Source organism: Spea bombifrons, chromosome 7, assembly GCF_027358695.1.
Source record: "Spea bombifrons isolate aSpeBom1 chromosome 7, aSpeBom1.2.pri, whole genome shotgun sequence".
Taxonomy (NCBI): domain Eukaryota; kingdom Metazoa; phylum Chordata; class Amphibia; order Anura; family Pelobatidae; genus Spea; species Spea bombifrons.
The window spans coordinates 4,235,578-4,248,087 of record NC_071093.1 but is presented as its reverse complement, the minus strand read 5'-3'; the positions used below and the strand labels follow the sequence as shown (position 1 = coordinate 4,248,087).

The window sequence follows — 12,510 nt, the reverse complement described above, 5'->3', positions numbered from 1 at the left end:
ATAAAGTAAAAATTTAAGTAACGTTCATAGTTCACATCCAATTGGGGAATAGAAAACAGGCAAGAAGAGCGATTACAATAGTTTGCGTGTCCTCCCAGCTTGCTTGCTTCAAGCAGTGGATCAATGGACGCCAATAAAACGGCCCCTGACATCACAATCCTATATACTATATACGTCATGCACCAGCAGTGTCTAAACCCCCCAAAATGGGAAAACTGGAGGGGTTTCAAAGGCTTTGATGTCATGTCGTAAGTAAAGATCGGAAGAGGGAACAAGAGGCGGTCTGAATGGCGGTGGTCGGGAGCCACGTAGGAGGCTATTTTAACTAGAAAACAGCGTCCATTCCCTGCCACGAGTTGTCTTTGTTGATTGATGGGCAGCTTGAAGATTCAATTGATCTTCGTTTACATTACAGAACCACTAGTGTATTGTTACTTTATTGAGAGAGTAGTAGATAAGTGGAACAGCCTTCCAGCAGAAGTTTTAGAAGCTTAAACGTGCATAGGACGGGCACATGGCTCCTGAATCTAAGATGATGCCAAGAACTGATTGAGGCTCGGATGCTTACAAGACGAGACAAGTCGGGGCCAAACGGCTCTTATCTGCTGTCAAACTCTGTGTTTCTAATCCGGAAGAATCGCTTCATGAATAAGAAAAGATCTGCAGCGCCGAAGGGCCCTTCCAGCCCCCTGATATACAGAGCAGAATATCCGGGTCATTCCAAGCGACCGGTGCATTTATGTGCCCCTAAGCGTGAACTTTCTCAAATAACGGTGACCTGGCGCTGCCCCCTCCTCCCGCCATGCCCCCTATATTATGGGGGGGGGCAGATCCGGGCTCCATACTCACCTGCGCAGAACCGACACACACAGGTGTCATCGGTGCGTAAAAATAAAAACCCAACAACCGACTAGTCACCGACTAAAACATTCTGAACACAGTATTCCACGTCACTCTGGAGCCAGCACACGTGACAAAACACACATTTTTATTTAAGTTATCGGCAGGTGATCTGGTAAGCGTGTGGATCAGCGTTCGTTTCACGCAGTCACATTTGTAGTGCATTAAAAACTCCGGGAGAAGAGCAGAAAACAGCTCGTTGCACCTCGATATATTGAAAATTAATAAAATATTGATGCAGCTCATTTAACCTCTCGCTGTCTGCGTGGTATTAAAAAGGGTTTAGAATAATGTATCTACCAACCTACAAATAACTAATGAGGTAGTAATATATAATCTCACACTCACACGTAAGAGTTGTGGTGTATGCAAAGGGTGCTCTTATTTAACCATTGTGGCAATAAAAAGGTATATGTTTTACTATTAACAGGAATTTCCTGTTATATATCCCTGTTACATCTATAAAACTACATATTTCATTTAAAATAGATTTTTTTTAATAAAAATATATATATATTTTTTTTTCATAAAAAAAAAAAATGTTAATTATTTTTTCTAGAGACATTTGGGTACTATTTGAAGTTTTTGCGTTATTTTCGGGGGAATGGCTCACCGCGGCATCCTGCTTGTTATCGAGGCAGGCGTCCTCCTTCTCGTGTCCCTCAGACTTCGTGAGGTTTTCTAACGAGGTGGAGCGTCTCACGTCCGTCTCCGAACCCTTCATGGCTTCCGCGTCGTCTTTTACAGCACCGGACATCCTCATTGGAAAAGGTCACTTTAAAACTTTAAATATGTAGAACCTTTAAATACATAAAAAAAAAAAACAGAGCGATTATGAGCAAAAAAAACACTACAGAATCGATATATAATTCCCACGGCAACGGCTACAGACCCAAACCATCTAGGATTTGGATTAAACGTCTAACCCGTCCTCTTACTCGCTGCTTTTAGAACCTCGGCTATCTGACGCCTGGAGATATTTACAACCACAAGCAAGGTTTGTAGTGTTTAATAAGTCTCGAATCGCGTTGAGTAGGTGTTAAGTGGTTAATCAAAAAGCAGACCTAGCAAAGGTTGAGAATTCTTATTGATTTCTATAGCGCCGTCCTATTCCGCAGCGCTGTACAGAAACAAAAAAAGGCGAGGAGGGCCATACTCAGAGGAGCTTACAATCTAGAGGAAGAATTGTAATTTGCTCACAGAGCAAGAGAAATATTTCTTTAATAATGTCTAAGGCAGCGCCTTATTACGGGACGGAAATAACAACAATAATAATAAAAAAAATAAAAATTAAAAAAAAAAAAGCTGCAGCTCTTATTTTTATACTAAGAAAATACCCCAAACTAATTGGAATTCCTTTGGATACTCGAGTCAGGAAACTATATAATTAATGATATCGGCGAGAGCTGCGATTCACCAACTTTGCATATTTCTGACAGTCCAGTTGAAAAGGCGTTGAATGGAAACGATTTTATATGTTTTATTGAATTTTCTTTAAAACAAGAAAGTTCGGCGCGACGTGTCAGCGCGTTTGCTGCTAATGCAGTAATGTCCTCATTTGCATGTTTAATGGCAACGATTGTGTCTGTACGGCACCAACACCAAATTAAATGCAAATTTGATTTTTTTTTCTATTTTTTTTTTTATTTTAATTTTTATTTGCCGTGTTTGAGGGGCTATAATTCGGGAAAATAGAATGGCGATGGTTTTAATCGTTTCGCACGAAGTGTCAGCCAGGATTCTAAACATAGACTGAACAATGGAATGATGCCTGTTACCATGGGAACCGGAGAGAAGAACCATTTGCTGCAGCTTTAAAAAAAAAAAAAAAAAAAAAAAAAAAAAGTGCTGAACAGGTAACAGGAACAAAAGGCAGGTTCCCGGCGTATGCAGAAATATACGATCGCTGGAATTTACTCTCAGACAGACAATGGCATGGACATCGTTCGCAGCGTTCTCAGACCGATGAAACGCAAGCTTTTTACCAAAATAATGACCAAAGTGTTCATCAGAGACCTCGAATCTTGATTTAATCAATACGCGTCTTATTTGTCACGTTTCCCAACATTCCGGCATCGGAGACATTGTGACACATGCTATAGGTAGATGTTCAGCCTTCACAGACAAGGACTTATCCTTTGAAAAAGCCTCCACGGGCTCAAAAGTCAATATTTTTCACCAAACTTGCTGGGGGGGGTCAAGGATCAGCAAGCACGTGCATTGGGAACGACGGACTATATAATGTGTTTGATTAAATCTATATGTATATTAAAATAGAGACCACATGTGAGGAACACAATATTATATATATATATATATATATATATATATATATATATATATATATATATATATATATATATATATATATATATATATATATATATATATATTATATATATCCCCCTTCTTGTTACTGGGTCATAAACCCCAAAAAGATAAATTTACAAAGAAAAATAAAGAGTAAACTCAATTGGAAAGCAGCAAATGAAAGGCAGAATATGCGCCGCTCTCCGCTCTGCGGCAAACCAGACACCCTGCCGCGTTCCTCCGCTAATTAAAGCCCCAAAACCTCATCTTCTGGTTACTGTATGACGGCGGAGTGACATTTACCTGACGTCTCCTACCGTTGCGAGGCTCTGGCACCCCACGGCTAGAGAGAGAAAGAGTCTCTGGTCCCTTCCCACCGAGGTTAAGCTGGATGTCAGTCGTAAAGAACCATCTGGAAGGCAGGAGGAATCGTCCCATGTCCTTGTCACCACCGCAATGTCCTGGAAGGAACGGCACCGCTCAGGGTCAAGTGCAGCATTCCTCGTACCAACCTGAAGAAGGAAAAAGGGGTGAAAACATAAGAATCCGGCGTAAACAAGAATGGATAGATTTATACCACTTTAAGGGTCTCGATTTGGGGAACGCTGTAGGACAATACTTAGATGATGAAACTACCCCCCTCTATAAAGCCCCCAACATGGCATATATGACTGTCGGGAGAGTCTGCCAAAGGATCCAGGAACAGAAGAGAAAAACAAGTGCGGGATTCGGCAATAAACACCAAGACTTGGACATCGCAAAGAAAACGGATTACGAATTTCGTCGCATTAAGGAAGAGCACAGGAATAAAGGAGGAAATAAACATTTTGGGGAGGAATAACGTGAATCCGGGTAAATCAGGACCAGGTCGTTATCTGGGGGGAATTCACACCTAATGTACAAGGACACCTGAAACGTAAGCCATGGTAGACCTCTCAAGGTGTTTTTACCCTTAAATTATGGCTGCCGACAACTTGAGAAATTATTAATATTATTATTACTAATAATAATAATGTATTGATGATGATATTTGACATGTTAAAAGGAGGCAAGTAATCCATATGCATGACATTTTTATACTAATAAAGACTGTACACCAAGCAGACCATTTTTAATATATTATTATAAATATAAAAAAAGGGTTTCAATGAACATTACCAGCCTGATTTGTGTGTCAAGAAAAAAAATTAATAGCAAAATTCCTATTTACGACAAGATAATTAGGGACTCGTCCACAATGACCGAGAAAGCCTGTAATTAAAAGGCACCTTGGGGTGGAGAAGGTCCTGAAAATGAAAGAGTCTAGAACGAATATCCGTGCGGACAGGAAAGCAGAACTTTCAGAACGCCGATGATTAGCAAATTATTATTATTTTTATAAAAAGGACGGAACGCGAGAAGCGATAAACCTTCGGTAAATTCCGGCACAAAAGCGTTAATACGCTGCCATGTGAACTACCTATAAAAACTCTCATCCCTAAACTGTGCCAAAAATTCCTGAAATAAACAAAACCAAGAACAGGTCATACATAAAAAAAATCAAAAGGCGAACAACATGCTTTTAACAGAGACCGTATGACCGTTCCAAGAGAAATACACGCAAAGAGACCCAAACGCTGTGTACCTGCGCAGGTACCGCTTCGGCATGTCGCACGGGTAAGCATGTTTAAAATCCACAGAACCTCCAATATGTTAAACATTCTGCCCAAGAATGTGCAATTTCGGTGCAATCGCACCCACTGTTCTCTGCATAGAGATACCAACAGCTAGAGAGAAGCGACCCTTTCCAAAACACAACTAAATCACACGCCAAAAATACCAAATACTAAACATCTCGTACAAGCAAAACCATAACAGAGCTATACGAGGCAGGCAGTGTTATTTTTCATGGTTAACCCTACGTGCCATATTAATACTAGAAAGAAAAAAAAAATCCTGGATGATTGTCCTAAAAATAAAAAAATTAAATATTTTTTCACTTAATATTCCAAACATATCTAAAATAAAATATAATATATATAAAAATAAATTAAAAATCTCTATAAATAATAAAATAAAAAAAAAATAAAAAAAACTACAATAAAAATTCAGTTCATTATCACATACCCGTACCATACCGGCATCTAGCTTCATTGCACCAAATTACAGAAGATGTGCTTTCCATGGCATCGACACAAAGACGCCAAATTGCTCCTTGGGAGAGAGAGATTATTACAAGCCTGCACTTCAGCAACGTCTGAGGCACCTGGCAAGCAGTCTGCTTACTGTACTTGTGAGCAGGGAAGCAAACAGCTGTGCACAGTGATGTCAGCGCGAGAGCAGCCAGTAACGGAGCAGCGCTGCCGGCATACGTCTCGTGCTAAATTCAGCTCCTCATTAGCAATTCAGCAGCAGATGAAGAAAAAAAAAAAAAAAAAAAGTGTGAACGCACCAAGGAAAAAAAAATAAAATAAAAAAAATTTACCAGGCAAATTGCTATTTTTTTTTTGGGGGGGGATATAAACCATCATTTTCCCTTATAAATATCATACACTGATAATTAACTTATAAAACGAATATAAATGTAGTCAGATGGTATTTTAGGAACTTTTCGTTTTATAATAGATTATAGAAGAGCTTTAGGGGGAAATTATGCCATTTAAAGAGCTTCATTTGCGGAGGTCACTTTAAAATTATCCGACTTCTGCCGTTCCCAAAAACATATATGTTTGCATGTCAAAGGTCCCTTCTCAACTCCTCTTACTCTAGGAATATCGGATCACCAAAAGGTCCCGTATAGAAAGTATAGAGGATCTGATGGCCGATCAGGAGCCCATCTGGTCTGCCTGTTATTTAAAGGCTCAGATCCTCATCGGTCTCGGGTCTCACGTTAGATTTGGGATTGCTTTATGCCCATTCAACGCATCCCTGATGGCGAGGGGCGTCTTGATCGACAGGGGGAAAATATTTTTTAAAAATTAATAAAATTAGCTAATTAATAGGATTAAAATTAATGGAGATAAATTTTTTAAAGGTCCAAAAGGCATGGGATTCACATAAGTGGCTTCCAAGGAACGGGTCTAAACTTCCAATTGGAGATAACGAGCCCGCTGTACGGGTCACCTGGCTCTTATCCCATTGCTGATGTCTCTATAGGTTATTAGGGAACAGCCTGCGCTCTCGCAGCCTCGCTCGTTATAGACAGACATACTCAGCGCAGACTTCTACTTAATTTCATGATCCTCCACATAAGTAGGAGTTTAGCTGAGCAATAAGATGTGATGGCCAGGCACCGGCACTCCGTGACTCGCTGTATTCCCCGAGGTGCCGCTCTCTTCCGCTGAACTTCTTTTATTAACATTCCTTTGCTGGTTCTGTACATCGTAGCACTTGCTTTGCAACCTCCTAAATTAGCTTTAAGCCCAAGAGAGATCCGCAGAGCCCTAGGTCTGAGGTCACACGCTGACAGCGAAAGGTGACAACAAGCCCGGGTTTCCGAGAGAATACTGTCAGCGTTGGTGTTTGTGTATTTTTTTTTTTTGTAATGACATTTTTAATACTAGCCCTGTCCAAGGCTTGCAGAAAAACACGGCACGTCCCTCTAAGTCCCGTTTTAGCCCCACAATAAATTCCCCGCAGCACCCACCGATGTCGGCCGCTTGGAACGGAAGGAGATCTCTCGAGAGGCCATCTGTTCTCATTCACGAGCAGCCAAGAGATCATGTTTTCAAAAACAACCTGTTCAAGGAAATTAAACGATGCTGTAGGATCTTGGAACTGGAAATGTTGATGACCCAAGTGGCTGACATGTATTTTTATTTAATTATTTTTTTTTACCGAGGGCCCTCTTGTTAACAGCCAAGATGGCGTATTGCGTTCGGTGGGTCAAGAGCAAGAAGCCGCCTTCTGGTTGTACATTTTACTAGGCTCACAAATGCATATTAAACTATTCTGTCACCAACCCTCTGCAAGTTCATTAATATGCATTTTTCAGCAAAAAAAAAAAAAAAAAGTGGCCGGAAAGTGCTCCCATTGAGATTAGTAGGAACGCTTTCCACACGCGGGCACAATGTTTGAACCGCTTCCCGTCCGCAGCCCTGGAGCTGACTGGAGGGAGCAGATCACATGAATGGGGGTGCAGATGCATTTTGGGGGATTCTGCAGAACCCCCCTCTGCATTTGTAAACATTATGAAGATATAAAGGGGCCACAGAGCTATCCTACGCGTTAAAAAGGGCTGATGACGGCTGGCACGTCCTTTTAATTGCTCGGGTGATTCATATTACCCGACCCCTTCGATTAAACTACCTTCCATCCTTTTTTGGATCCGTGAGCGTTAGGGTTAACAGAATCTCCCCTTTTGCGCAGGAGAAACTAGATTGTAAGCTCTTTTGATCAGGGCCCCCCTCACCTGCTCTGTACGGCAACTTGTTATGTTATATACTACTTGTTATGGCCGGTCTACCCTTTGTACAGCGCTACGGAATTCGATGGCGCTGTATAAACCAATAATAATAATAACGATACAGACAGTATTGAGAAAGGTAGACGGTATATCACAGCACAAGAATCTGGTTAACGTCACGGATAAGGAATACAAGATGTCTATTAAATTCCATTTCCCTTCACTTTATGTATAAATTGCAGTAACCCCGCTAGAGATCTCTCGGCGCGGCGTGAACGAGGAGCTTCAGCCTCCGATCGCCGCGCGGAAACATAATGGAGTTAACCTTTTCTGTTCCCCGAGCCGCGTCTCGCTCGTTCCGCCGTAACGGCCAAGCCATCATCGCGAGGTTTTAATTGAACTAATGACAGCATTATCCTTTTCTAGCTGCATTAGGCGGTATTGATTTACATGAATCACAACAAGATTCCCATTATTTCACACAACCTGCCAGGGAAACGAGGGCCAGAAAAACAGCCAGAACTCGAAGGTGAATATAGAAATCCGCAATTAGCGATGAAAAGGAGGGGGAAAGCATCACTTCACCAACCCAGATGACGAGACGGCGCTCATCTTCCAAAACCATCCCAGCACACGGGGGCCGAGGCTATATTACACATAACTTTTTTATTATTATTATTTTTTTTTATATTGAGCGGTTTTCATTTTTTTAAGACAATTCTAGTTTTTGCCCCATAATTTTTTCAGCCATTTGTATGAGGTTCTCGCTCTGTTATCTGAGCCCTGATCTACTAAACACCCCGACTCCTTATCATACTGCCTGCGGGAAACAATAGAATGGCTCAGTCTTAATCACCCAGCCAGACACTCTGACTAATTAAAGTCAATGGCGGAAGGGACTTTATTAGCATTGCCATAAAGCATCAGCTCAGTGTGGTGTTTAAGCCGGGAAAGTCATCTGAAATATCACAGGACTGACAGCGATGGTGCCTCCCAATAAAGGGAGATTATTGGAACAAAATAAGATAATGCCAGGTTTTCTTTCTTTTTAAAATGCCGACCTACATTACCGCGTGCAGGTTTTATGCGAAGGAGATTTTTTTTTCTTTCTCTTTCTTTCTTACATGGGGCTTCTCGTTTAAGTAGAAACTATGGGTATTTGCATTGGCCTAACGACTAGTAGCCGTCACACTTCAAACATGTCCCGAGGGCTAGTCAACTACAATCAGAGAAACAGCCCGGAGAGGTAACCTGGGAAAAGGATGCCGATCATTAAATCATTCCTAAGCTGCAAGTGAATTCCTGAAGACCCGTTCAGAACGTGCCGCAAGATACCCTTTAAAGATGCAGTGCCACCTAGTCTACCAAATGCCACACTTTTACAACGAGATGCACCATTAGAAACCCTGCTTTTAATACAGTCGACACAAAAGCAGACACTGATCTTTTGTTGCCAGAGCAACATCTATTTTTTTTAACATTAAATCCGATCCATACAATGTTACCGATAGCAAACTTATATCTCAAGAGATATTTTTACACCCTGTTTTTATTACATCCCTGCACTGCTGACACAGACTACAGAGCCGCCAAGTGATCGCGCAAACACAAAATCCCCCGTGGACGTTTGCGTCTACCCCAAAGAAACTGAAGCCACGCGGCTATATCCCAGGTAATTAGGTTTCGCAAGACCGTTCTTAGTGCAATCCCCATTGTGTTTTAAAGAAATCCCCCTCGGAGTACAGGTAAGTCAGCGATTCGCACAATCGCTCTGATTGAGCTGGTTTTATGGGACTAAACCCTTTAAATCCGGCGTGATTGCAAGATTTCCAGAAATGGCTTTGGACAAAACAACAAAACCGGTAATTACCTGGATATCAATCGTTAAAAGGGTCAGGCTAGCAACCTCAAAAGAAGAAGAAAAAACAGACTGCTTGGTGGAGCCAGTCCTGGCCATTATAAGCCAGCCCTGACCATTATAAGCCAGGACCATGCCTTCAGATCAAAGTCGACACGCAAGTCTCCAAAGTCACCCACATTCAAAATACAGTCCCAAACAGCTCCAAAAGTGTCCATACATATCAGCCTGAAAAGGGTTTCACTGTTACTCTACTAGGGTCCTTTAAACCATCATCAGAACCATGAGGAACCAATGGAGGAGGACTGCAGGTCTCGGGGTCCCTCTAGTTTACCAAAACACCTGGGTGCTCCTCAAGATTTCCCGTTCTACATTCCATCATAGACTGGTTTTCTACGTTCTACATTTAGAACCACATGCCAATGGTCTAGCATACCGGACCTGGGTACCTTGCCATCATAAAAAAAAAGGTACCATGAATCCTACAGGAGAATGTCAGGCGAATCTATCCATAAGGCAATGACCCAAAATACACAAGCCAACCCACATTAGGATGGTTAAAATTATGAATGAAAAAAGTCAAAGTTCAGCCCATTATATTGTGGCAAGAGCCGAATCGCAGATCGTGTTCGAAAAACCATCCAAATATATGCAGTTTTCCATGGACTGAAATTCCTCTGCCGAGCAGCGAGACCGATAAGTAACTGCAGAATGCGTTTGCAGCTTGAAGGGGGCAATTCTTTTTTTTTACATGGGGTATTAGGCGCTGCATAAACGTCCATCAAATTAAGTATGAAAACAGCGTTCCTCCACGCAGGTTCAATATGTCATATCAGGCTTTGGTTAAAGATCCAATAAAATATGCGATGACGCAGAAAGTCATAAAGGGGCAGATATTTTATAGTTATGTGTAAAAGTAATTTTTAGACACATTCAGAAGGCATTTTGCTTGCTTTAGAAGCAGGGAATCGGTGCTGAATGATATTAGACAGGTGGGCTGTGGCGGGATACATTGTATCATTAAGCAGTGTTGTCTGCTGAGTGTTTCACGGTTCCTATAAATAATTTTAAGTGTCGAACGCGCTAAAGCTACCCGTCGGAAGCGTGAAACTCGCGCCACACGCGGAGAGGTGATGGTGCACGTGATTCTGGAGGTGAGCTTAAACCCGAGCCAGGAAACCGGCAACGTTTGGACTGGAAGTCACTCCTGATCTCTGCCAAGTATACTTTGCTCTGACAGCGCAAGAAAAACAGCATGTTTTTTGGGGGGTACAATCCCGGTTTAGAAGCGGGACCCCCTTGAAAGCAATTTTAGGAATAAATAGAAAAAAGTAATGGTTTAGACAGATTTTTAGATTAGCTCTCAAAATAAATAAATAACCAGAGTTTCTTTCATTTCCATAAAATAATCATTATAAGATCCATTACCCCTCCACTCAACTAAATGATTGGGGTCAATCTGGATAATTTGAACAAAATCTCACCTATGTCCCTGCATGGTAATCTCTATATATAAAAAGCGTTGGTAATATGGGATTTATTGCCAATATTGAGGGGGCTTAAAGCGAAATGTGCTATTATTGGACCTCTGCTGCATGCCAAGCATGCCAGACATTAAGCCAAGGATAGGGCAGGGTGCGGTAGGTAGAAAGGGGCTGCCAGATAGTGTTGTGTGCATGTGTATATTATGAGGTATATTATAATATATATATGTATATTATGAGGTCTCCTAAAATAATAGCAAAGAAAGGAGTTCAAGAGAATGGGTGAGAAGAAAGACAATGCACAAAGAGAAGAGAGCGAGAGATATAGGTCCAAGAACGGCTTTCCATACATTGATGTCCACCTTCCAGGCCATATTTTCCCCAGGGACTGAGCTGGTTGTGTGTAGCACAGAAGCAAATTAGCATTAAAAGCCCTCTTCACTCCGTATTCCACAGGGCCAAGCATTAAAAGTTTCATCTCACCTTAAATTACCTGCACAATAAGCCCAAAGGGAGGCGAGGAAGCCGTAGCCAACGTATCGCGAGCACTCAGATTTTTATTTTTACTTGCTCAGCTGAAGCAAGAATCTTAAAGTGAAGTTGAGAGCTTGCATCGGGCCGACACAGAAAAACATGTAAACTCACAGAGCTTCTTCAGATAAAACCAAATAAATGAACAGGAGATAAGAACTATTCAGCCCATTCACCTGCTGTAAAGACTCAGACCTTAATCAGTCGTTGGTCTCGTCTTAGATTCAGGAGCCGTATCTCTATCCCATGCATGTTTAATCCCCTCACTGTATTACCCTCTACCGCTTCTGCTGGGAGGACGTCCCACTTATCTACGACCCTCACAGTAAAGTAAAACTTCCTTACATTACATCTAAGCCTCTGACCTACTTGCCCCAACATCTTCCTCCTTTTTAAATAAGCTTCTCTCCAGTACTTTGTTAAATCTCTTTATGTATTTAAAATGTTTCTCTCACATCTCCTCCCGCTCTTCTTTCTTCTAAGCCGTCCATATCCAACGGATCATCCATGTAATGGGGGGGCCGTAAAATAATTCACAGGTATTTAACCTCAAGGTTACACAATTAGTATGCGGTATCTCTGGAGGCACACATTTCTTTCTAGCTAACTATGCTTTTTTTAAATTATATACTTTATTGTTATTTTTATTTATTTTACACAGGTTTAACGCAATAATGCGTTTCCATCTCCCATGGGATTAGATGCCCCCATGCAGGACCACCCCAACCCTTTGTAACACTTACGCAACAACACAATTCCACTTTTTTAGAAGCGAAAAAAAAAAACAATTTTCAGCGAGTGGATCTTCACGCATCCGGTAAATGCTGCAAATGAACAGCATAAACCACATTTTCACTCGCTGCTTCCAATAACGTCTAATACAGAAGCTAACCCGGTCTACACGACGAAAACCATTCCCACGTAGCTGGGAAATAAAACGTTTCCGTTCCTAACAGCTTGACCTTGAATTTGACCGGCTGGCGAGCGTGAGATGCGCCAAACTCATTCAGCGCAGGCAACCTTTCGTACATATCTCTGCTCTG

The 12,510-nt window shown here is 41.6% G+C and overlaps 1 protein-coding gene across 6 annotated transcripts in view; it reads right to left on the bottom strand.

The window, feature by feature from the left end:
- R3HDM1 (R3H domain containing 1) overlaps window positions 1-12,510 on the bottom strand; it is a 37,581-nt gene that overhangs the window by 17,970 nt on the left and 7,101 nt on the right. For 4 of the 6 annotated variants that reach the window (XR_008355036.1, XM_053470824.1, XM_053470827.1 and 1 more), the window contains exons 2-3: window positions 3,514-3,722; window positions 1,514-1,700 (exon numbers count right to left, since the gene is read on the bottom strand). Coding sequence is in view for 5 of the 6 variants with exons in the window: in XM_053470824.1 (XP_053326799.1) it covers window positions 1,514-1,663 (150 nt within the window). In the remaining variant the exon portion in view is untranslated. Of the gene's footprint in view, window positions 1-1,513; window positions 1,701-3,513; window positions 3,723-5,316; window positions 5,456-12,510 lie in introns of those variants that run through there. The other 2 variants (XM_053470825.1, XM_053470826.1) reach the window with 2 other exon arrangements.